Raw genomic sequence first — 25169 nt, 5'->3', positions numbered from 1 at the left:
CTATTTACCGCTATCAAACATTTAATATGATTTCATCAAACCCATTTGTATTCAACCTACTACATGCGTTTCTGGGTCCCCACGATGTTTCGTCATGGCCGCCTCGTCCTCTGTATCTATCACTGGGAAGCTTATTAAACGTATGATGTGTATAGACATGTAGTGTAGGTAGTGGGTAGAGGCCTTATTCACCTTACATGTCATTATTGTGAACTGGTCGCCGACCTGCGAATGCCGAACGTCGTGTAATGTATCACACAACAATCTCCATCATAGGTTGATGTCTCTAACGGTGGCCCCATCCCCTCCCTTGAGTCCTGCTGTACACGAATAGGAACATGAGGCGCCACGATACCCTGACCTGATTGATAGGAAAGGCACGGACACATGACCTACCATGATTTCTAGAATACGTAGCCTGCCGCCTGGGTGGCCTGGACCCGTGTTCAAAGGATCGAAAACACATGGCTTCAGGTATGCACGGTGGCACTAGTATATGCACTCAGCAGTCATCTTCGTCGAAGGGGGTGTGGTGGTCAAGTAAGCGTAAGCGCAAGCAATCCTATCTACGAAACGGGCAAATGACGATGGACAAGCGTGCTGGGCTGATAGCAACCGGTCTTCTTATTCCGCTGCTGAACGTTGCACAGGTTGGGATATGCAGTTGATGTCATACCCTGATCCTACGCTTGCGGCGGAGCAAATCAAACCATGGGCCGACCGACCTCAGGACACAAGCCGACAGGGGGCCCGACTAGGAGGGAGCTGTGGCGTTTCTGCAAGCAAACGTTTCCGGGAGTTTAGATGAGAAATGCCATAGTGTGATGCCTGGGCGCCACCAGAACCACTGCGCGCGGCTGACCAGCAAAGAATACCCTTCTGAGATGCCGGCACCCTGGTCTCTTTTCATCTTACCCATATCCCTGGGGCCCCATGCTGTCTGGGCCCAGCAGCCGCGGACGCTATGTACAGTACACCGGTGGAAAGTATCTGGCCTACCAGACATAGGGATGGGCGAAAGAGGGCAAGATCGTTCGAAATATTAAGCCAGCCCGCTAAGCCTGTAAAGTCAGCAGTAGCCCCCTTCTTAGCCAAGGGGGAAAAGGCCCCATCATGGCTGGGTGATGTGCCCCTTCATACAGCGCGGGGCGTCTAGAGCTCTGCGCTGTCACACGGCCTTCTGCACATTCCGGCCGTCGGACGTTGCAAGCCATGGTGCCCTGCGATTTTCTCTAGATCCAACCCCCGTTGCAAGAGTAGTGGTCCAGACTATCATCGCGCTCGGGTTCCAATCTTAAATGAGAGAGAGAGAGAGAGAAAACCACTGGAGTTGTTGACGACTAGAACGAACGCGCCTCGGCAAGCAGGCAGGCAGAGAGACAGGCACAGGAGACAGCTCCTGCGGCGATATTGCAACATTGTAGTATTTCCACCAACGGCAGGAACTAAATCTGTGCTCGCGGCTGCAAAGTCACGCTTCGGGGACGCAGTGTCGTATCCATGGTAAACGCCACAGTCGCGGTAACGACCCCAGGATGCAGGTGCAAATTGTAAGTATGATGTCCTCCATTATCAGCACAAGTACGGAGTAGGTGGTAGGTTATCCTAGGTAGGCACTGTTTGACGCACAGTCTCTGCACAGCCCTTCGCCCTAACAGCAATTTTACGAGGGAGGGAGTGAGCTGTGAGCCTTGCTGGAAACGGCGCTGGAGATGGATGACTGCTAGCTGCCGGGCGTGGACAAGTACCTCGAGTACCGTACCTTATCAGCCGCTCAGCGATCTACAGATGTTTCGGATGCTGGCTGGCTAGTTGCCGAAGTTGGCTTGAGTAATGGGTCCCTAATGTGTGGTCCTTGTGAGCCCGCCAGCCCGCCTTAAAGTAGCCAAATTGCCCACAGCCCGGCATTTTCGAAAAGTGCGAACCACCACCCACACAACATACCTTGATACCTGCTTCTCCCTCTACAGGGCTACAGTAGTCGCTCACGCTTTGCGTCATGGCCTGGCCCGGCCGCCAGCTCCAGGACATGCTGTTTATATTGATCATCTTGGGGGAGGGCAAGAATAGGCTGCATTCACTCGAGACGCCCTTAGCGCCCTGACTCGAGAAATTAGGGACAAGGTTGCGCCTCAAACCGCGGTGCCGCCCAGCCACGGGTCGACCGTTACAGAGCAGGATGATAGCACTGCTTTTATACGACGGCACAGCGGAAAGGAAGGCGGCACATGCTCGCCCTTCGCGGAATAGACGTATCCCATCCGTCGCGTGGGTAGAGAGAGGTGCCGTAGATGGCAACAACCGGGATCCTCTTGAGCCTGCCAGCCTCTCAAGCCTAGTCCCTAAATGGCTCTGCTTAGCGAGAGAGCGGGCCTCTCATAGTGCGGCACAGTATGTGTGTAACGACGACAGTAGCCACTTACAGCGTACGACACATCACCACCTGATGAAATGATGGGATACGTGGAGAGCAGGAGAGAGTGAGCGCAGCAACTACCTAAGCGATGGGCAGGATTTCCAGGGTACGTATGGACTGGACTGGACTGGACTGGTCTGGTCTGTCAGCTCTCTCGGCTCGGAAGACGCCAGGGTCGCCAGAACGGTTGAACCAGCCGGAGGCGCTTCTGTCGGACTATCGAGCGAGTCGGCCGATAACACAGACTGGTCGATTTACCCCCAAGCACCAAGGCTGGGCTGACCGAGAGGGGAGCCTGGGAGCATTTGCCGTTAGCTGATGCTAGTAGATGTGACTAGTGGACTGTAGTCCGGGCAGCCGCGGCGCGCACCGACGTGTTTGTGGAAATGGGCGAGCGCTTGTCACGGTTCTAGCTGTCTCTCCCGGAGAGTTGGAAGTGTGCGCAGCAAGAAAGTCAAGTCAGCAATAGCCTAATAGGGACATAGCTCGAGAGTGGTTCCTGTGGCTAGAGTCGCCAGGCTGGCGTACCTAGCCTACTTATCGTGCCAATGTCAAATAATGCTGCTACTATACCGCAAACACTTATAGAGGCTACCTGCAGCCTGCCAGTTCGTGGGTCGGAAGGCAGGAAACATTATGGGTTTTCTTGGGAGATGGAAGACCCGAGGAAAACCACAGGCTCTAACCGTTTCTAGATGCCACTGCCGGAGAGCAACGAAGGACCCTCATGCCCATTCATCCCTTGCTGAAACTGCGTACAGTATCCGTATTATCGGTGAATAATTGATTGGTGATATGTATGAAATCAAGTGCGACCCCTCAATCCAATCTGGCCATAATCCACCGGTGGCCCAGTATACGGCCTCGGTGCAGGTCGCATGCAAGGAAGACTGGGTGTTCTCTTCTTATTTGTTAGTCTAGGCATAAGTCGCGCAGGCAACAGGAGCATGTCCATGGTGCGGTCGGTAGAAAGTTGCAGATGTCACCGGCGACCAACAAAACAAGAGAGAGAGAGGGGAGAAAGGGGGTGCCGGAAACAGTATTACCAGCCCGGCACAGGAAAGGGAAAAGATATGAAGAAAAAAAAATTATACTGCACACACTACCACGCACAGTGCATCCAAGGTGTCGGGAAGCCGCTAGCCCCAGGCAGGCCTGATGCCGGCAGCACAACGCAGGCGCATATGTAATGTGCGTATGTACGGATTAATGTATCAGGTGTGCCTTCGTGGGTACGTATCAATCTTATTAGCCGTAATATAACCCCCTCGACCCGTTGGTGAATCTGGAACTAGAGAAAACCCTGACCCCGGCTTTTGGCTGAGCTGCCCAGCTGTACTTTTGCTCCCGTATACTTTCTTCCGCCCGTTCGATCCTTGAGTACGGCCCATCCATCGAGCAGAAGTACCGTCCCATCCTGCCTTCAGTTGGAGCCGACCCACAACCAACTGAATCTCCGGATGGGATGCGATGGATGGACGACCCTCTTTTGATATTCGTTCGTTACGTTCCGTATTTGCCGTGTGCTTCGCTAATGTTCGGGCGACTCGACTCGGCTGATGCGTAGGTAGGTAAGCAAGCAACCAAGCAGGCAAGCAAAGTGAGTACCTACCGATACCGAAAAGCCCCAGCTCCATCCAGGTACTTGCTCCATTCGGTTGCCTAAAGCAATTGACCTCCGGATTTCAGCAGAAGTTAATCTCTCCAACAAGGGACGCTACCAACTCCAACTCCAGTGGCTGCCGGCTGACTCGAGGCTCGCATCTGCCAAAAATCTCTGCTAGCTGAGTCAAGCCAGACTATATTCAGGCACCAAACACCAACGAGGCTGCAGCCATGTGTTTGCTTGTTTGCAAATACCCGGTCTATCGAAGCCACCCCTCCTGATTGCCGGCCGACGCTTCTGCGAGTGTTCTAGGCAAGAATCCAAAATGACCACGACTCGGCCGAGGGAGAGGGCATCCATGCCTGCACCGGCGCCATTTACCGATTTCTGTCAATTGCCCTGTCCTGTCCTGTCCTGCCCTGCCCAGACCTGATAGCTGATACCTACTGTTTGTACACACCCAGGTAGGTGCCTAGTAGTCGTAGGCGACTACTACTCGCCACCGGCATGGGCATGGGCATGGGCATGGCTGTGCGCATGGGTTCATCTGAAGTCAGGACCGGCAACGGGAAGTCCCTGCCGCGATACATATCCTGGGAAATGGTTGCAATAGCAATACATAGACAGGCCTCTGCTCTGCTCTGTCAGGCCTGACAGAAAAACAACAATAGGTCCAGTCCCTCATCTCACTCGTGGACGGACTGCATCTTCCCCCTTCAGCAAGAACCGCCTAACTCTCCGGACTGGAACCCATCTGGAGCTGGGGCCTGCCGTCCACTCGGCATGGGCCAGGCCTATCCCAACTTGCTCCATCCCCCGCCGCAATGGAGAGGGAGAGGTCTGCTTGGGTACAGTGCGCAGTATACGATCTGCTAGGTGCCATGCCTCCGCTACTATGGGATGGGTCCCCCGACGGTGTCCACCCTCGTCATGGTTTCTGATTAGATCGTTTGCGAGTCTGCTGTAGCGGTACCTAGGTACCCTCTCCCATCTGCACCCACATCGAGCCCCCCTGCTTCCTGCTGGTCAGACTGCCGGGTCCTTTAGTGCTTGCCTAAAACATACACGCGAAGCAAAGTCGACCAAGCCTAGCTCGTCACCTCCATGCTTTCTCTACTTGTAGCAGCAGCGCCCCTCTTCCCTACTCACAATGTACTTTGGCGATTGCTATTTTACCTGTACTCTCTGCTCTAAGCCCCCGGCGCCAAGTCAACCTCATACCTTGACCTGCTCTCGGTCCCGAAATTTGGCGGACCGGGGTCAACTAGTCGACAAGGGTATCAACTGTCTCCTCCGCAATCCACTACTATCTGGGCAGACTGTCAAGCCACTCAGTCCTGTTACTTGCACTACCCGTCCGACCTGTGCTCGATAAAGGTTCCCAGGTCCAGGACGTTGACCACAGGCAGAGCCACTTGACCCGATCGGCCCAGGGACTTGTCACTACATGCACACTACGTACCCTCTAGTCACAACTATTCCGACTTCCCTTTCTACCTGGCCCGTTCTTCCTCCTCGAATCATTTGGCTTTCCCTTGCCGAGTCGGTCAAATGTCGTTATAGTCCCGACTGGCACCCGGAACGGCTTTGGTCCAGTAGTGGTACTCTGCTACTCATAAGTCCAGCTGGATGTCCTTCTTCCGTCAAGCAACCATCTTGACCGTTGACATCTGCTGCTTGTTTCAACCTTGGATGGACTAACACGAGACAAAACCAAACCCGATCTCTCTCCAAAGCATTCCGTCTCCATAGACCAACGACACTTACACACATACCGAGCACCGTTTGGAAGACGTCTTATTTGTCTAATTACCCGGATACCGCCCAAGGCAACGACTGGTGTTTGACGCGCAAACGGCATAAACCGAGAACCTTTAACCGGCAGTTTTTTCAACAGCCAACTCTCCTAACAGCGGGCTTGTGTCATTCGCCTGTTCTGGCTCCTAATCCTTTGCTGCCCTCTGCAGGCACTTGACCAACATTAGCCTCGACTTGGGGAGATGCCAGTGTGCTGAAAACCAACCACATCCTGATGGGGATTCATCCTAGGTCAGACTTCCACCATCACCCCTCGAACCTTCAAGATACACCTCCGCCCGAGATAGAGACTCGTGAATCCCAGAACGCTTTCAGGTTGTCATCAGAACCTTCCCGTGAGATAAGAGCACCTATTTCGCCTCCTATGTCCAGCTATGATAGGAGCATCAAGCCCATTATGTCGGCAGGAAACAGCTCTGAAGAGAGCCAGTCACGCAATGGGGGCAGAAAGAACCCGCCCCAACAACTACCATCGCTAAGTAGCATCTTCGGTCCTCCCAGCCAGATACGCCCTCTACACTCGCCCATGACGGAGAGACCCAGTCCCCTCTACTCCCCCTTGGACCGGCCACGTTCGGCGGCTGCCAACCCGGAGAGGCATAATTCCTCTTCCTACTTCCCTACCACCACAGCACCAGCGCCACCGCAGCGCAGCGTATTCGAGCCAAGGCACGAAAAGGAGAGGGTACCGTTACCCTCGGTCGGTTCCCAATTCCCAGGTCCCATCTCACCAAGGCCTAAAGACATGGAGCAGTCGCAAAACATCGCACGTGAGGAATCGAGGTGGAGTTCACAATCTAGCCTCCAGGACCACAGGAGACCAGAGTACGTCTTTGGCACTAGGGAGCCCTCCGTCTCTTTCCGCTCGGTCAATGATCGCTATGAGTATGCTCCGCTAAGCCATAAGATGAGCCATGATTCTATGGCGGGTCTCAGGGAGCAAGACCATATGCGCCCGGCTGCTGCCTCTGGGTACTCGCCTGCGGCGGCGACCAGCACTACGGCGTCAGAAGGTGCACCCGTCAAGGATGGGTTGGGTCCCAAGATTTGGACGGGTACCCATTTCCTTCCCCGTTTTGTCAGACAAGCCGAAGTACCTGGGGAGGGTCTTTGCTATTTCTATGACGACGGCACACACTGCAAGACGGTTATCGATGGCGAGCAAGTTAATGCACACTGGGGAGTGACTAAAGCAGGGAAGCCCAGGAAGCGCCTCGCAATAGCATGCTCAACATGCCGAGAGAAGAAGATCAAGTGCGATCCTGACTATCCTCGCTGCGTACAATGCGAAAAGTTTGGGAGGACTTGCAGATTCAAGAATGCGTAAGTGCTACTACTCCTGAAATGGTTCAGACCCGGAGTGCACGGCTAATGGATACCATCTAGTCCTCGAGGCGGCCACAACACGTCACCTGTTGCATCTCCCAGCGGACAGGCCGAAGTTCCACGCAACTTTGGAGCTCAAGCCCGAACCACTGAGCCCAGCAGACCAAGGAGTGTATCGAGCTCCTCAGTATCTCCCCGCACCACAACACTCCCTCACCCGTCTCCTGAGCTGCCTGGTGTGCCGGCCAAGAGGATGCGTATGGACTATGACCATTACCATTCCGAGAGCAGGGACAGCACACGGTTCTTCGAGCCCCCCAAGTTTCAAAAAGCAAATCTTGCGTGGCAGAGACGTGATTTACCTCGCATACACGAGGATCTTCTCTGCCGTACTTGGCAGACAAATCCGTACGTCTCTGATCCTCATGCCACAAACACTGCCATCACATCCTTTTTCAACCACATCGAGACCACCGCGCTGCGCTTTCTGCCGGCTCAGCTGTTTAGAAACTGGGTCAAGAATAATGCTCATACCAAGTCTCCAGAAGACCTTATGCTCCTATATAGCATGCTCGCCTTCGGCGTACATATGAACGGCGGTCCCAGGCATCTGGCACAGGAGCATGCCCAAGCGGCACGGTTCGGGTGCGACAGGAGTGCCCCTAGCCTGCAACTTGTCCAGACGAAGCTTGTTCTTTCTTTGTTTTATCTGGCAAACTCGCGAGGCTTCGACAGCTACGAGATGCTGGCTAGTGCAATTTCCGTTGCATTACTACTCCGGTATAATATCGAATTGGGCCAGCTCCCAGACGAGCTCGTCCCCGAGTCGTTTCCTTACGCCATGAACCAGATTACGTTCGAAGAGTGCCGGACGAGGACGTTGTTTTCATGTTACATCCTCGAGAGAACGAATGGCCTGTTCCCGTCGCGACCGACCTTACTGAAGACTCGAGACATCTTCCTTCGGCTGCCTCACGACGAGACCTTGTTCGACGACAATATGGAGCGCGTTCCCGAAACCCCCATGTTTGACGTGAGCCGGGATATCCCTTCGTCCAGCTCGATTGGTATCATGGGGTATATGGTTAATATCATTGAAATCTGGGGCCGAGTCTTGTCTGGTATACGGAGGAGGCTCTGGGTGCGGCTCCGGTGGAGTCAGAACCCCGGTTCATCGAAAGAATATCGGAGAGGTTACGACAGTACGGCGATGCCCTACCGCCTAAGTTCCGCTTTACGGATCCGAACCTAGCAGAGGCGACCGAGGATGGCGTTGACGGGTCTTTGATTACGTTACATCTCGTGCATCTTCTGACCCGCACCAAGTTCACCCGGCATGCCCAATCCGAAATTGCCCGAACGCTCCAGGCGGACGCCATTTCTCAGAAGTGTTCTTCCCTCGCAGGTGACTTGATGTTTGCCACCGTGGCCCTACGCGACCAACTGGTGAAACGGCGAGACACACGGGCACCCTACCTTGCCACGACGCTTGCGGCGCAGGCAGCTCTCGAGGCCATCGACATCATGACTGCGAAAGGATCGATTACTTCGCTACCCGGCTCGATTCAAGAAATCACGGCGTCCAAGGAGTTGTGCGATGCAATATCGTCCAGATGGGAGAACGCTAAGATACAGAAGGAACAGCTAGACGACAGGATGGAGAAGCTCAATCTTCTCCGCGAGAGAGGTGCGGGTGCTATGGAAGACCCAGTACCCGGCTGCGAAGTCTATCGAAAGGCCGGTACCCACGACGGCAGCAACGTCATGTATAGGGTGACTGAACCACTTGAAACCCGATTTCCGGTCACCCTCGATGCCATGTACGGACAGCGGCCGACCCGAGCATGAAGCAAGAAAGACGAGGCCACGGCTTGCCCTGGGATGCACTCACCCAGGCAGCCAATGGCGTTTTCGCCAATACTTATACACATTTCAACATGAGCACATCACGGCTTGATTATATATAGCTTGGGGGCGGGGGTGTATTGGTGGCGCGAAGGCAGCGATGGTGCAGGAGAAGCAACTGTGATATATGCTTTTGATACCTACTTTACATATATTTTTACACATATGGGAGAAGCCGTCCGATTTTGAACATTTTTATTTCATGTATACCCCGAGCATCTTGTTCACTTGTACGATACGAAAGCTGACGATGGGTTCTTGATTACCCGTGAGACATATACAGGCGCCCCTTGAATGGCAACTTGGTTGCAATTCCTATGACTACCTCCTTGCAGCTGGTGACAATGCTTTCGGGGTGCGTGTGATGGTTTTTTGTGCCCTTCTCTCTCTCTTTCTCTCTCTGTGTGTGTGCGAACTCGTCCCCCTCCGGCTTGCTCGTCTGCGCCTGCTTCCCCGGCGGCAAATGAAAAATCAAAAAAAGGCATCACAAACAAGCTGGAAGTCGAGCAGATCGTGATATCAGGCCACTGTCCAGACCACAGGGAAGAGACGGCGATCTGCGCTTGTGTTGATGGGATTCCAAGGCAGGCCATCCCCCTTGCAGCCAATCAGTCGAGTGCGTGCATGCTACGTAAGTGGCCCCCCTTTCTAGCCAACTTATGTATCTGACCTAGTTTGCTAAGAGTCCCCATCGTCGGATGACAGCACGGCAACAAGCATGCTGCTTGCCGATCTATGGATGTATGGATTGACCGAACGAGCCACGTTGTGCAACGTTGTACGAAATTTATATATATATATTCATATATACAGGTATATATAAAGGCGCCTCAATTCCCCTGCTGCCACCCCCTGGCCTGGCTGGCACCTGGCGCGGGCAAAGAACGAGCAAAGGATAGTAGTACGTTTGTCCAGTCAGGTTAATAATGGAACAAGCATTGGTATTGGTGGTGGAGAGTGGTGACCAATGACGCCTTCGTTCACAGTAAGGGATCTCTGTGTCTCTCTCTCGCACATCTGATGCGATGGAGATGGTTGCTTGAGATTGCCTCATGTACATGCCTTGTCGATATGATACATGTTTCCCCGGACCGGGGAGTTTTCCATGCTGAGAGAAAAGAGTAAGCGTGAAAGGGGAGAGAGACAAGGGCAAAAAAAAAAAAAAAAAAAGACGCTGTGTTGTGTTGTGTTGTCACATCATGCCATTCATTTTATTTCTATTTCTGTCTCTTCCTGCCAGGTGTCAATACCGGCAGTTGGTTGTGGTTGCTACCTCGACTAGCAAACAAATTGCCAGTGCATTGGACGTAATCTATCCTTGCATATCTGCGTTAATGTGTGTGCGTGTGTGTGTGTGCGTGCAGATGCAGATAGATAGATAGATGAGGGTGTACGGATACATCAGTGCTAAAAGGACACTACATTGTATGCCATCTCGATGTAACCCGCAACACGTCGCATCGTATCACGATACCTCGTCTCCTTCGCTTTCCTTCTTTCCATCTCTCCTCTCTCTCCCCCTCTCTCTGTCGTCGTAGTGTGCGGCACAGCACAAGGAAGCAAGGTGATATCGCTTTCCCTCGGCAGAAGTGTCGAAAGGTGACTCGGCCTCGGCAGAAGGTTCCCCCTTGCGAAAAAAGCAAGATTGAACGCCCCACCCAAAAAGGCTTTCACCGACAAGCCGTGCCCGCTTTCAAATCCCGGCGGCACCGGAGCTATCGGGGATGAGAGGAAACGAGGGAGAGGGAGAAAGTGTGTGGTCGTGTAGCGTGAGGACACAGGGACAAGTACCGGGGCCCCCAGTTCAACTACCCTTGACTGACATAGTAAGTTCTATTTTGATTGTTTGCCTAGTATGTTAAAGAATTAGCACACACCACAACAAGTGCTTATCTACTGTACTCCATAAGCAAGCATGCAATCGACGCCTACCTGCCCGATTCTCTCTGTCAGTCAGCTCCTACCCGACAAATCTCATCGTCTCGCTTGGGCTTCTGGGGCTTCCAGACGGTCAAGATCAGAACCGGGAGACGGCGAAACCGGGCCTGGCTGCCGTCTTGGGGCAGGATGGCAGATGGGAAAACGGCCTCCGTCCGCGCCACAAAGCTCAAGGTCAAGCCCACTTTCCTTGGGCCTTTCATTGTTCCACATACCATCACATACATATACCTAGGTAGGTATCCAGCATCCCAACAATACCTACGTATCCGTCTACTTGTATGCATGTGTGTATGCATCGAGGTACAGCGCGGCCAAGTACCGACTTTTCTCCTGCTTTTATTTTTTGCATATGACAGCCAGCCCATGGGGCTATGGGGCTACGAACCCCCAACCCTGCATGCACCATCCCCTGCCACTTAACTTACTGCAAGTACATATCATAAGTAGCCGTCCGGATGTATGTACAGATCAATGGGTACCAAGCCCGGCCGGGCACGTACCAAGGTACAGTACTTTTATGCGGGAACGCGGCAGGCGTCCGGATGATATGCCGGGAACACATATATGCATATGTATCTAATCTACGTGTGTAAGTAATTGTCAGAGATGCAAAGACAGAACGAGCCAGTACAAGGGAAGAAAAAGAGCAGAAAACAGTGGGCAAGGCTGAGGTTGCACCGCATGCAGGATGGATGTAGCTGCGTTGTTGTTGCCGGCTCCTCCCACACAGTTACAGCCGTATCCGGTATATGCACGTACAGTGTAGTTGCTTGCAGGCCTTACTGTGCCGGGGCTACCCATGGAAGCGAAAGAAAGCATCAATCCAGCAACCGCATCGTGGTCCGACTATCAGCGACGGCCAACCCATTGCGCCGGATCCCGCTCTTTCGTCGAGAACACGCCGGCAGGCTGCCTTCTAGTTCTAGGCCCTTTTTCGTCGTTGCTTTTTTCTGCCTCCCGATACGATGTATGACTGGCATAAAACGTACGATGCAGAGAGCTGCTGTCATTGCAGGAATGAAAAACGACCGGGGGAGGAGAGCCGCCGAAATGACGGTACAGCTTAATACGAGCAGCTTCTGCGGGCGTGGAAAGCATTTGTCGCATCTTGAGCCGTTTTTTTTTTTTTGTGGTAATCTAGATCTTGCGCTCCCCTACTTCGCGTATGGTAGAGGATGCACCCTGGCAGGCAATCTGAAACCAGATATGACCATCTATCAATCTGCTTGAAGATGATCCAGCTCCACCCGAGCCAGACGAGGCCGGAACCAAGTCATCTAGCATCTGGTGACCCTTGGCCATGGGCAGGCGGTCCGTTCAGTTGAGGCACCATGCATGGCCGACGACATCTCGCTACAAGGCATACGGGCCATCAAGGGCCATGGCATCGGCTTTGCTACCCCTAGCTTGGTGAAGCTCTTCGGGAGGCTCCCTTTACCGGGCTCTAGACGTCACTGATACTCTGGCTGAGACTTGCCCGGTCACCAGCCGCCGGGGGTGTGAGGCCAAAAGCCAACGGCGAGAAGAACTTGGCCTTGTCACCGGCGCACCTGACGAGCAAGCACGTACGCTTGTGCTGTACATGAGCAAGGGGGTGCCTCTGCAAGACCGGGTGGGATAAACAACGATCGGGACGGCGCCGTCATTTCCCGGGATGATGTTGCTGTACTATTGCAGTAGCAGCACCGCGATCAGCTAGAACACCAGTGATTGAACCTAGTCGCTATGAAGATCTTGACATGTTATTGGAAGTCTTTCCCAGGCTCGCGCACTGTTGCCTATCTCGCCGCAAGTACCGCAGGGAGGGGGGGAACAGCCCGATAATACATACCCCTTTCATGATTGGACTGATGTCGTTGGGAATCAGTGGAGGGAAGCAGCGTTGCCAATGGAGCGTGCTGTAAGCCGGTAGAGGCGACTGTCGTCGACCTCGCAAGCGACAACAGTAAATGCCGCGTGATGCAAAACCATATCGGCCCGGTTCCATCTGACAACGTGATACAAACAAGAAGGCTAAACGGCCCTATGCGGCTAAGTCGGCGACCAAGCATTTGAGGGGGGAGGAGGGAGGAGGGAGGAGGGGAGAGGCAGAGGGAGGGCCCCGACCCCGGCCTGACGATGCATCTCTCATTGATTGTACTGTACTATACTGCATTCTTCTTCTCACTCGGCCGAACACCATCGGCCCCTGTCGTCCTCCAAGAATTCACGGATGCAAAAGTATGCTCATAGGGTCTTTTGGCCTGCATGCAACTGAGGGGTTCTAATAGGTGGATTTTAACGCCTCGCCGCGTTGGCGCGCAAGAAGTCAATTCATTTAATCTAAGATTGTCAGTCTTCTCGATACCAGCGTACCGGAATCCCTGGACGACAGCTCCTCTCTCCGAATGTGGCAAGCGTTTTACCATTACGGTGAGACTGGCCCAAACCATGGGAACATTGTCGGTGAAGGAGTGTCGTGCCGCCGGCAGCATCCCTTCAATGCCCGTTTGCCTGCCTCGTCTATGTGCAGAGAATCTTCTTCCATCGGACCCCCTGGCTCATTGCCACATTATCGTTACAGCGTAGTGAAGCGAACAAGCGTTCTTATTATTCCACGAATTGTTTTTCGCCGGAGCAATCCTGCGAGGACGGTCCTTCATCAAAACTTCGAGCTAGGGTGATGCAATCCTACTTTCATCACTACAAGCCCACAAATCGTCTCCTATGATCGGCAGTGTATAGTCATCGACGTAGACATCTAATAGCTGGGGTATCTCGAGCACTGATCAAGCAGGTCGGGAACCCCCGGGCTGGCCAAGATGTGAGAGACCAATCGCTAAACATGATTGTATAGCAATATGACTGGACGTAGGAGCCGGTGAAGACCCCGCTCAGTCGCCCAGAGACGGTTCTCGAATGAGGTAAAGTGAATTGCACCAATCCATGTGTTGTTGGATGGTGCAGGATAACAGTTCCGCCAAAATCACGGCTCCAGAGCCGTATCGCTCTGCTTGAAAGCCTGACTAGCATAGTCTTTTGCCAAATCCCACGAGGCCTGGGCCTCTCCGTGCTGTTGTTGGACCTCGTAGGATTGAGCAAGGAGGCCTTCCGCGACGCTCATCCACAAAAGATTGTGACTCCTCTTCGCTTGCATTGCACCTGCCTTTGCACTCTTGAGTGCTTGGTCTCCAACTACATCGTGGAAAAGTTTTGCTCGCATCAGATTGAGCGCAATCGACAGACTGAGGACATCACCGAGGGCCTTAGCCCCGTTTAATGCCGAAGATAAGTGGGATTTCAACTCTGTCATTGGAAGGGCAGGTTCAGTCTGTATGGCGGCTGAAACGATGTGCCAAACAGTGCGAATGTGCTGGTTGGGGTGGCGTTTGCACAACGGCCGTAATTGCTCGAGCAATTCGGAGGTCTGCCGGTCATCCCGATGGTCTTCATGTTGCATAATCCATATACGGTTGAATGCAGCAAGCAAACGTACATCGGATTCGGCCTGCTTCCCAGTCCCTTGAAAACTGCCCTCAGTGTTGGTGCTGAGGACAGGGTGTTGATAGATCGAATTAGCCATGTCCAGGTGCCCTATTCCTTGACGATAGACTCCTCCGAGGTAGTAGGTGTATACTCCGACAATACCCTCGATGGAGCCGGCTGCTGACGGTTGGACTAAGGTCTCTAACTGCGACACGCATTCGCCAACTTCTCGCCATCGACTTTGGGTAGCGAGATGTAGACCTCGGAGGATTTGTATATAGCACTTTAGCTCCCTTCGCCACTCGGCACATCGAATGGCCTCCTGTAACGAGGTAGGAATGCTCCTCATTTTGTGACTATCTGCCAGAGTGTGTTAGTTTTCTCATCCGAGGTGCAGGGGTTGCGTATGCTCTTACTCTTCTCAAGCTGGTTGAGTGCCTCGTCCCAAAACTCATAGACTTTCATATCGGTACGTCGCTGGTCATACAGGGTTCCAAGACCGCTATACGTATATCTGTGTCCCATTAGCAGCTGAATTCTTTTGCTTCACTTCCCAACAGAGCACTTACGTCATGACAAATGCTTCTAGCTTGCTCCAGAAAGACATGACCAAGTAGTCACACGTGTCGCCTTCCTGGCCCGGGCGAATCACAGCGAGGGTATCGGCACTTATCACTTGCCTGTTGGCAGCCTGCTTCTTGATCGGCAATAGTACCTGTGTATCACTTAAGCTCCAGGAGTTGTCCTTGAGAGACTCATCGACACGACGCTGTAAGAGTCGAAGCTTTTGGGCTATTAGCCCTGGAGATTGCTGGTGCAGACTACAAGCAAAATCCAACATGAGTAACAAAATGTCGACTTGCGGAATATGAACCGACTCATCCAGCTGATACTGCAAGCATTGGGCAATGCATTCCTGTATCCGGGCGACACTGTCGTCTTTGGCGTGCTTCAAAAGGCCGAGCCCCTCTAACAGGGATGCTAGTACAAAGATGATGTGGTCCTTTCTTTGTAGTGCCAGCTCTTTAATGGCCTTGAGGTTCTCCATGGCGTGGACGTCTGAAGGATTTGGTGATTCCAAATACATGGAGGCCTTGAATAGGCGTAGAACGTAAACCCAATGCGTGTGCTTGAGCCTAACAAGCTGTCAGCATATATGTCAGCTGCATGGTGCGCAATAACTTACAACTCGGCATCTGCCACGTGGGAATCTATGGCCTTGATCGCCGCCTTTCCTTTTCGTTGTGATAGCATCTTCAACTGCAGGAACTGCATTAGGTATTTCAGGTCTCCATATCGATACTAAATGAGCGTCAGTTATAAAAGCGCAGCGAAATTGGATGCATAATGTACAAAAACCTTACCTTGTCGCATAGGGCCATCCCTTTCGCCAGCGCAGTCTCGGACTCCATGACATTGTTCGTCTCTTCGCACAGAACACTCGCATATCTAAGCTGCAGCCTGGCCTCAAGCCTCGGGGCCAGCCTATTACTGTTCAGAACCAATTCCAAGCAGCCTAGACCAGTCGCGATGAGCTTTTGATACTCCTGGACTGCCTTGGAGTCCAATGAGTCAGCTACGTGCAACACCCCTTTCCGCGCCGCAGAAAACATGTCCTCAGCGACGCAGATTAGCAAAGAGTTTGTGTCCTGGTGAGGAAGTAGTCCAGGGGCAGGAGACCTCGTGGAGCCAACACTCGGGCTTCGTGGCAAGCCTTGCGTGTGCAACCGCGGGCTCGCAGATACGCGTCCAGCATGGTCCATCCTGGCCCCAGCTACACTACTCACACTGCCATTCCTGCCGTTGTTCTGCTTGGGTTGCTGCGGATATTGCGGCGACTGTGCCATTATGGGCGAATTCACATGCGGAGAGTTCACACGGGACGGTACCGGCTGATAATGCTGAATTTGTGGCGACGAATATGACTGCGGCGGCTCTTGCTTCACTGGAAGCTTTGCGGAATTCATTTGAGGAGTCGTCTGGTAAGATTGGGTTGGGGGAGGGGCCGGCGGAGCCATAGGTTGCCAACTCATCGGAGGCTTTTGCGTCTGCTGCTGATGCTGATATTGTGCTTGACCATGCTGCTGCTGCTGCTGCTGTTGCGCAATTTGTACCTGCTGTTGCATTTGTGGTGAAAAGGTGGCAACATTGGGCTGTTGCGGCCTCGGCTGCTGAACGAAGCCCTGTACCTGCCCCATCTGTGCAGCATAGTTGGCGCTCTGCTGTCGATACTGCGCTTGTTGCTGTTGCTGTTGCTGCTGGTGACGTTGTTGCTGTTGCTGTAGCAGACTCGGATGGTGTGATTGTTGGTCAAAGATAGGATTGAAGCCCTGCGATGGGTTCATATGCGCGGCCGCGTAGTTGATGGATTGAACCTGCTGTTGAGGTTGAGGCTGATGTTGGGACTGTTGCGGATACCCGATGGGCACGAACGAGGCATTCTGATACTGCGCGTAATGTTGTTGTTGCGGCGGCGGCGGCGGCGGTTGCTGCTGCGGCTGTGGTTGTCGCTGCGGCTGATGCTGCGGTTGCTGGTTGTATCCGGGTTGATGATGCTGCGGAAACTGCGATTGCGCATTACCGTAGGCATCGAAGCCGTTGTGCATGGGCTGCTGCTGCCATTGCTGGCCATTCTGGCCATTGTAAAATCCCGAACCGGGCAGGGAACCTCGATAGGTCATGTCGAAGCTTCGCTCACGGCATCGTCCACCAATCAATCAGTCGGTCGTTCTTTCCTCGTTCAGGCGGCCATTGAAGAGCGGTACTTCGGTTTTGTCGGATGCACCTGAGCTTAAACTTGGGCAGTGGCAGCCGTGCTCGTTCGGAAAGCGACTGTCGTGGAAGCGGGCTTCGAGCAAATGGAAACGTCTTTTATTACAAGCCAGGCGCAAATGATGAGAGAGGACTCGATCACGGCTTCCTATGACTGCCACGGCACGCGCTACACGTAGATCAGGTGATTGATTGACTTCACAGTCCAAGCGCGCGGAACCCTAGCCGCACTCTCCTGGTAGGCATGTAGTTACATTCGAAGTATCGTCTATATGTACAACATCTCCGCCGCCTTTTACCTCAATGCTCAGGCACCAAACGCATGGAATCTGTCATTTGGAGTTGGGCATGGATGACGGGACGGGGTCTAGCACTACTCTTATTCAAAAGCGAGTACCTAATCATGCAATGTCAAGTATGGCCATCGCGAATGTCTTTGGGGATTGTGTTCGAGGGTACCTACAAGAAAAACGGGCCATCGGAGATCCTTGCCCCTACTTAGATCTCCAAGTTCAAATCGGAACCTGAAAGAGACCAACCTCCATCAATGGACGTATAAATTATATAATTAGAATATCTATAGAACGTTCCATACTGGAAAGCATGATACTGTGTGGACTGTCGCCAAATCGACAGCACCTCCCGTATGCATGCATTTGATGCATGGCATAAACAGCAGACGGTCGCCCGATCTATTGGTACAACCAAATGATGAATTCACCTAGAGAAACCGAGGCTCGACCCAAGGACAACTATCCACAACGTACATAGCGTCTCATCCGGTTAGCACGCCGTGGTGGAACCTACCGCACTGGTGCAGAACCACCTCGGAGCCTCATAACCTCAACCAACCTGCCTGATTGTGATTGATTCCAGAGTGTTCCTCGCTATACACGTGCCGATACTTTTTCTAGTAGACCTTCATTTCAGTTGTTACTCTACGGCGCTTTGGAACCCAACCTGAAGAGGGAAAACAAAGACAAGATGGAGTGGTTTGGCCGTGCAAACATAAACTTCCATGCCTCAACCACGCCCATCAAGATTAGCGAGAAGGATGGGTCGCCCAGGACACTGTTGGACATTTGCCAAGAGACGGTGCCGCCCTGCCAGCTGAATCCGCTGCTGTTCAACGGCCATCTGCAGACGTGCTGGACGGCCGCGAACAAGGAGGCGCCGCCGGTGCACTACAAGCGGCAGATCTTCGAGGCGGAGCACAGCGGCTACTCGGGCAGCTTCACCGTCGACTTCTTCACCCCCGACGAGGCCGACGAGGTTGACGAGACCCTGCCCGAGCGGACCACGTACTTCAGCGACGAGGAGCTCGCGAGCGGCATCGGCTCCGACGATGCGCGGCCCATGCTGGTCGTCCTGCATGGCCTGTCCGGCGGCTCGCACGAGGTCTACTTGCGGCACGGCATCTCGCCCCTGCTGGAGAGCGGCGCCTGGGAGGCCTGCGTCGTCAACTCGCGCGGCTGCGCCATGAGCAAGATCACCACGGGCATCCTGTATAACGCGCGTGCTACGTGGGATACGCGACAACTGGTCCGCTACCTCCGCAAGACCTTCCCCAACCGACCCCTTTTCGGGCTTGGCTTCTCTCTGGGTGCATGCATCCTCACAAACGTATGCGATCCCTCCCCTCCTCCCATCCCACCACTGCTCGTTTTGCCTGGTACTAATGGCTGGTATAGTATCTGGGCGAGGAGGGCGCCGATTGCCAGCTCAAGGCTGCCATCGCGTGCGCCAACCCCTGGAACCTGGAACTTTCAAGCAAAGCTCTCAAGCGGACGTTCATAGGACACAACCTATACTCTCGCGTCCTCGGCAGTACGTCCAATTACTACCCCCGCCCCTTTTCTTGCTTTGGAAATTCACAGTATGCTAAATGAATTGATAAATAGCTGCCATGAAGAAGCTAGCAGAGACGCATAGGACCGAGATCGAAAAGTTCACCGACCTCAGCATGGAAGAGCTGACCAAACTCACCTACCTTTACGAGTTCGATCGCGTGGTGCAGTGCGCAGCCTGGGGCTATCCCACGGAAGACGCTTACTACCGAGACGCCTCGTCTGTTGACTCTGTTTTGGCTATCCGGATTCCCTACCTCGCCATCAACTGTACAGATGACCCTGTAAGTCTCAAGCTGCCAACCTTACAAAAACCCCAACGCGCCGACATATCGAGCTCACACAACATGTTATGTAGATTTCCGCAGCCGAGTCATGGCCAGTTGGCGAAATCAAGGCGAACCCTTATGCGGTTCTTTGTGGCACCTCGCTGGGCGGACACCTGGGATGGTTTGAGATTGGCGGCGGGCGATGGCACAGCAAACCTGTTCGTTAACACCTTTACCGTGCCCTCCATTCCACAGCACACTGACTAACTGTTGCATCCAGATTACCAACTTCTTCAACTACATGGCTTTCAAGGCCGATCTCACAAAGATCGAAACTGAGAAAAAGGACAACACTCGAACGTACCATGCCGGCGCGGAGTTTGACCCCATGCGTCGAAAGATGGCGGTTCCCCTGACTTAATTGGCGGCCCGTGATATATGTCTGCGTTGGAATTATATAGATTGTCATTGGCATGATAGAAGACGATGGACCATAAGTCCATTTTCAGAAACCTAGATTGGGACGGCGTTTGCTATTTCTTTGGGCGAACAGGGGTATCCTTTAGACGGCAGCAGGCTTCGAGCCTATATAAATACAGAGTAGAATACAGAAAGAGCTAAAGCAATACATTCCTCATTGGCCAGCCACATGGGATTGGGGCCATGTTATCCTCGAAACCAAGCTGGGTTCAGTTGGTATCTTCTGTCTTCGTCAAACTCAGCTTAATCCGCCAGTTGATGAAGTCGTCGGTCAATATCTTGCCGTGGCCGGCCTCTTCCACCCGGCTGACTTCAATCTGCTTGGAGCCCGGTGCTCTGCGAATGCGCCACACTCCATCGTCATTGATGACTTGCTTCAGCCCTGTTGTCCCCGTTTAGCATTCATCCCGAGCAGCACTGCATCTAAAGCTCCATTGTTGGCAACTCACAATCAAGAAAACTACTGGCAAAGTTGATGCACATATCGGCGTTCCACGATTGGACGCCACGTTGCATGGCCTTGACGGGTATGGATTCGGTGCGGATTTCCTCAATCTTGCGGAGGATGCCGCCCTGATCACGAAATCCAACGATTATCTTGGGCACACCCAACAGGAACGATTGTATCCAGAACTTCATCAGCTTGCGCTCAAAGTTCTGCATGCCACGCTCGTCTCGAATAGCAGCCGATGTTTTGAGCTCGACCCAGTTTATCGGGGCGCCCTTCACTTGAGGTTTCGCATCCCAAACTGTAGAGAATGCGATTAGTTGCGAGATTCAAGGGAGAGGGGAAAGGATGGTTTCGTTTACTAACCAGCATCAACTTCACCACCAAGGCATAATATCGACTTTCCAATTCCTGTCCGAACCACAGAACAGTATTGCGCTTTGTTGCTCACAACCTCGTTTTCTCGGTTCTCAATGTACTCTCTGCTGGTCTCTGCCCAGGTTGCAGGTAACGTCGACAGCGTCTCGAACTTATAGCCTTCTCCTGTGAGCTTTGGTAGGGTCTGGGTCAAAGTAGGGCTGCTTACCCCAGAATGTCATGACTTCAGGCGAGAACTGCGGTTGGTGGTGGCGGCGATTGCCAGTATTCTGGCGGTTTCGCTGCTCCTGCATCGAAGCTTGTTTGTAGGCGTGGTTCTCTTCAATGAAGCTGTGCATAGAGTCAGCCGGCACTGTACGAAAAGGGGGTTTAGCCGGTCATCGTGCATACATGCAGTCCTTGTTTAAGTATCAGTACGAAATTTCTAGTGAGAGTATGACGGTAAGCGCACTTGGTATAACGTAGCGTTCATCTCGAAGCTTCATCAATGATGAAAAGTCAGCAAGTTTCATAATATCCAGGCTTGGGTTCACCGCTGCACTGGACATACCCGTCTCGGTCCTCAAAGGGGGTAGCCATGATCTGTCTCCCAGTCAGTGGGGTCCTATGTCGAAGGAGCTCAGGGGTTGGCACCTTAGTCATCATACCACGCCATGTGACAACCTGGGCATCAATCTTCTTGCCCGTCTCTTGCTCGTGGGCAATGACTGCTCTGAGCAGGCTGTCGAGATGCTCATCCTGAGAGTCATCGTGCTTTTCAAAAGATTCAAAACCTTGCGACAGATCCGCGCCTAGCTGGGGCGGATAGTACCATCTCAGTGACGAGTCGCCCAGATGGAACTCATGGTTGTCGTCGTATGAGAAACAAGCGAATTCCTATGGGAAGTCAGGTCCATCCGTCCTCATGACTGAAGTACTGCATGCAGCCCCATGGATTTCTGCTGGGGGTGGGAAGGACGGGGGCGTTTGCTTTCTCACCTTAGGGCGCTTGAGTGGCTGCGATTCGCCGGTGAAGCGGCCAATCGGCTGGATATCAAAAAGATCAGGCATACTGTCCAGGCATGTGCTGGGTTGTATATGTTGCGTTCCAGATGAAGAGTATACTTTGACGTGGGTATTTGGTTGCCCAGATTGTAGGTTTGTAAGTTAGGTGTCGGTTCTTTGTTCGAGCGTTTCAACCCGCGTGGTGTTGAAGACGACGATTTAGCGGGTGCTGCACCTGCGTTTAGACGGGCGCCGTGCTGCAGCTCTAGTACCCGACAGGGAACAGCATGCAGCCCCCCTGCTAGCGACATGGTAAGCTTGCCTTGTAGCGGTCGAAATTAGAACACCACCCACCCCGCAACCAAACACTGAACCAGCAACAAGCACCCGAAGTAAACATTTGGAGATTTGATGCAGTTCTTGGGCTGTCGGTACATATCAATTGATCGCACTCCCAGCGGTGCGCACTACGTATGTACTTGCATATACAATACCACCAATCGATAGCTACCAATCTAAGCCGCAGTAAACAATGGCTTCAATCTCGCGCGAGGATCCCTTCGTCGCCCACACAACCGACCCAAACCGATACCCTCCTATAGATTCAGTATATCTACGCCACCAGCATCATCATCACCACCAAGAGCATCCCTTCGCTCCTCGCCGGCCGAGGTATCAACTGTATCACCCACTCCTCGCAGCCTCGTCTTCTCCGCCCGAAATGGCCACCGAGAACCAGCAACCTCACAATCACCACCAACACCCACCGCAGCCCATGGCCCGCGCCGCCGCCGCCGCGCCAAGACACAACCGGACTGCTTCTGCTGCTGCGACCGCATCGACCGTGACAGTACCTCAAGGCCCTGTGCGGCGCAACCTTTCCAGTCGCAACTCTCGCGCCGGCCTACCTCGACCTCATCCAACTCCGCCGAGACTCTGCGCATGGATGCCGATACCGCATCTAACACTTCCGATATCGTAATCCGGGACGAGCACGGCGACTTCGAAGTTGGCGATCCGCCCACACCCCCAATGGACGAACCCGAAGCAGAGGCATTGGACGATATACAGGAGAACGAACGTAAGCTGGTTTGGCAACGGTGCTGTCTACAAACAACTGATTGGGTCTATATCTAGGCGAAAGGCAGAAGCTCGCCGAAATCGTGAAACATCACCAGGTCAACCACAACCGGGCACCGGCGCAACCTGAAGGTATGGCTTCTATCTGCAACACAGCTGCGGCGGACTTTAAGCTAATATTCGTGGGGTATAGAAGTCATGGAGGCTCTGCGGGCCAGCATGAGAGCCCAAGTCGCTGCCCTGTCCGAGGACAGCTGGATGTACGAGCCCGAAGCCGAGACACTCGGTCAATGAGTTATCTTCCCGACACGAATGCGCGCATGTTCCACATCGCTCTCAGATCTATCTCATAATCAACAGAGTTGTGCCAATTACAACTGCACTTAATCTAAGCCCTCAGCCGCAGGCATGTTGGAGGAAGGCGTAGGAGACATGATGCTTGGCCGCTTCGCACCACCCGCTGCCGGCGCACCTCCTCCCGCATTACCTCCGAAGAGCCCGCTCATCATATCCATCAACGGGTTGCTTTGCCTTGGCCTCGAAATGCTGAAGTACATCTCTGCAATCATCTCCAGGGGCTCATGCCACGCCTCCACTTCCTTGATATGCGACGCATACTTGGCAGACAGCTGCCGGTAGAGCTCGGGGCTGCCGCGCTGGACGGCCAGCAAGAGGAGTCCGAGGAAGTTGAGGAGGGGTATGCTGGGGTAAACCCGGATATCGGCAGTGCTGCTGCTCACATCCTGTACGCCCATCGCGGTGCCTCTGTCCTGGTTCAGAGCACTGGTGAAGAGCCGGTAGGCACCATTGGCGGCGCGGACGTTGGCGACAAGTAGATAGGGTAGAATAGCCCGGCCGGCGTATAAAGCTGCAGTGTGTGCCTCGTCTTCCTTGAACCACTCATACTCCATGCGTGCCAGAACGTCGGACGAGTCTTTGGTGCCGAGAATCAGATGTCGTTCGGCATCGGCCGTCTCATGCTCCTCTGCGTAGAGGGAGCCGGCGACGTGGTGTATCTCGGGATCGCCAGCGGGGAACTCGCCGTATTTCGATGACCACCTAGATAGAAAGACGCGTGAATCAGCTAATCGACAGAAGGAATAACCAACTCAAGCCACCCCGCACTTCAAGTTACTTACGCAATCATCTCGCCAATGTACTTCTTGCGCGTCGGCTCGCGGCCGTCGAAGAGGCGCAGACAGGTCAGCAGCTTTCCTTTGCTGGCCGAATCAGGCTTGAGCTCGGCCTGCTTGTATGTGTCGACGAGCAGGACACACAAGTCGCCGCCGCTGCCGCCTTGGCCGGCCTTGAGCAATGACTGCGCAACATTGTACAGGATGTCGATGGCGGCAGGCCAGTTGGCGGCCTTGGTATATCGTGCGGCGACCACGCGGGTCTGCTGCTGTGCCTCGTAGAACTGGCCCTCGCCGATGCGGGCCTGGAGACGGGCGATGATCTTTTCGATCTTGTCGCCTTTGGCTGTGGCTGCCATGATAACAGGGTTCAGTGTGAGAAAGGGGATTAGGAGGCGTGAAGAAAGAGGCTCGCTTTGGTTATAGGTTGTACGGGTTGGCAATATGTTTTGTCGATGAGACTCGAGGCGGGAGTTTATTACTTCTCCGGACGAACTGATCTGTTGCTCGCAGCGAGTGAGCTTGGAGAACAGAAGGTTACGTCGTTGCAAATGGTGGGGCAGAGAACGGATGGACCCGTACGTAGAGTCGGAGGACGAAGGTGGGATGAATTTGCCTGACCACCTAACCTTAGCTGGTGCCAGGGAACAAAACACATTGCCAAAGTAGATTGAAAACCTGACATCAATGACCGATGCATATCATCACTTCTTCAGTGCTGTGTAAAGTACAGCACTACATACATACATACCTACTTCTTGTCTCTGGCAGGCAAACACGAGCTGGCATTACGACCGTATTTGACGCTTTCCACACCTTCCATTCCCCTAGATTCCCAAGGTATGGATCTCCTACGACGTCTGATCTGGTTCTAGAGATCTACCTAGATGTAGGTATGCAGTACACGACAGTACGTACATACTTTACACCAAGGCCCTGTCGGCATGTAAGCACTTGGAAGGCGGCGTTCCACACATTGAGGCAATACTTCCCACCCTCCTCGTCCTACTTCCCCGCTTTCCCGAATGAAGTACACATGCAGCATTCACTCACACTTGGCGCGCGCCCCAAGCCTTTCCATGCCTGGCCACAGAACTGGCCAGAATAAGCTTCCATCCCTTTGCGGACCGGCCACTGCATGCCACGGTGTCTTCTTAACCCGTCTTTGAGCGTCTCCCATACAACAACGACTAGCCTCCGCATGTTTGGTGTAGGGGTATCATGGAAGCTTCCCATGAACAATGAGAAAATGCTTCAGACTCGGGTTCGATTCCCGGAACATGCAGTTTTCAGTTCCAATT

General features: G+C 53.4%; 6 protein-coding genes across 6 annotated transcripts; 3 read left to right on the top strand and 3 right to left on the bottom strand.

Annotated features, from left to right (window-relative positions):
• Positions 1-6237: 6237 nt before the first annotated feature.
• PG997_013121 (uncharacterized protein) lies at positions 6238-9014 on the top strand (the record flags this gene model as incomplete). Its single annotated transcript, XM_066817435.1, has 3 exons — positions 6238-7163; positions 7227-8287; positions 8329-9014. The coding sequence occupies 3 exons, from the start codon at positions 6238-6240 to the stop codon at positions 9012-9014; spliced, it is 2673 nt and encodes an 890-aa protein (XP_066663127.1).
• Positions 9015-13977: 4963 nt separating this feature from the next.
• PG997_013120 (mitochondrial membrane protein) lies at positions 13978-17158 on the bottom strand (the record flags this gene model as incomplete). Its single annotated transcript, XM_066817434.1, has 5 exons — positions 13978-14837; positions 14894-14991; positions 15047-15613; positions 15664-15779; positions 15842-17158. The coding sequence occupies 5 exons, from the start codon at positions 17156-17158 to the stop codon at positions 13978-13980; spliced, it is 2958 nt and encodes a 985-aa protein (XP_066663126.1).
• A 1075-nt stretch (positions 17159-18233) lies between these two features.
• PG997_013119 (uncharacterized protein) lies at positions 18234-19786 on the top strand (the record flags this gene model as incomplete). The annotated part of the gene is made up of 5 exons (XM_066817433.1): positions 18234-18872; positions 18941-19076; positions 19151-19380; positions 19455-19583; positions 19646-19786. The coding sequence occupies 5 exons, from the start codon at positions 18234-18236 to the stop codon at positions 19784-19786; spliced, it is 1275 nt and encodes a 424-aa protein (XP_066663125.1).
• A 268-nt stretch (positions 19787-20054) lies between these two features.
• Positions 20055-21721, bottom strand: PG997_013118 (RAI1 like PD-XK nuclease-domain-containing protein; the record flags this gene model as incomplete). The annotated part of the gene is made up of 6 exons (XM_066817432.1): positions 20055-20227; positions 20295-20594; positions 20660-20836; positions 20880-21001; positions 21222-21547; positions 21650-21721. 6 exons carry the CDS (start codon positions 21719-21721, stop codon positions 20055-20057), a joined length of 1170 nt encoding a protein of 389 aa, XP_066663124.1.
• Positions 21722-22376: 655 nt separating this feature from the next.
• Positions 22377-23029, top strand: PG997_013117 (uncharacterized protein; the record flags this gene model as incomplete). Its single annotated transcript, XM_066817431.1, has 4 exons — positions 22377-22499; positions 22541-22736; positions 22793-22867; positions 22929-23029. The coding sequence occupies 4 exons, from the start codon at positions 22377-22379 to the stop codon at positions 23027-23029; spliced, it is 495 nt and encodes a 164-aa protein (XP_066663123.1).
• Positions 23030-23118: 89 nt separating this feature from the next.
• PG997_013116 (uncharacterized protein) lies at positions 23119-24227 on the bottom strand (the record flags this gene model as incomplete). The annotated part of the gene is made up of 2 exons (XM_066817430.1): positions 23119-23794; positions 23875-24227. 2 exons carry the CDS (start codon positions 24225-24227, stop codon positions 23119-23121), a joined length of 1029 nt encoding a protein of 342 aa, XP_066663122.1.
• Positions 24228-25169: the final 942 nt, after the last annotated feature.

The sequence above is a fragment of the Apiospora hydei genome (genome assembly GCF_038363865.1).
Source record: "Apiospora hydei strain CBS 114990 chromosome Unknown utg000009l_segment0_segment0, whole genome shotgun sequence".
Taxonomy (NCBI): Eukaryota; Fungi; Ascomycota; class Sordariomycetes; order Amphisphaeriales; family Apiosporaceae; genus Apiospora; species Apiospora hydei.
The sequence above is the reverse complement of the archived record's forward strand: the minus strand, read 5'-3'. Positions and strand labels throughout refer to the sequence as shown.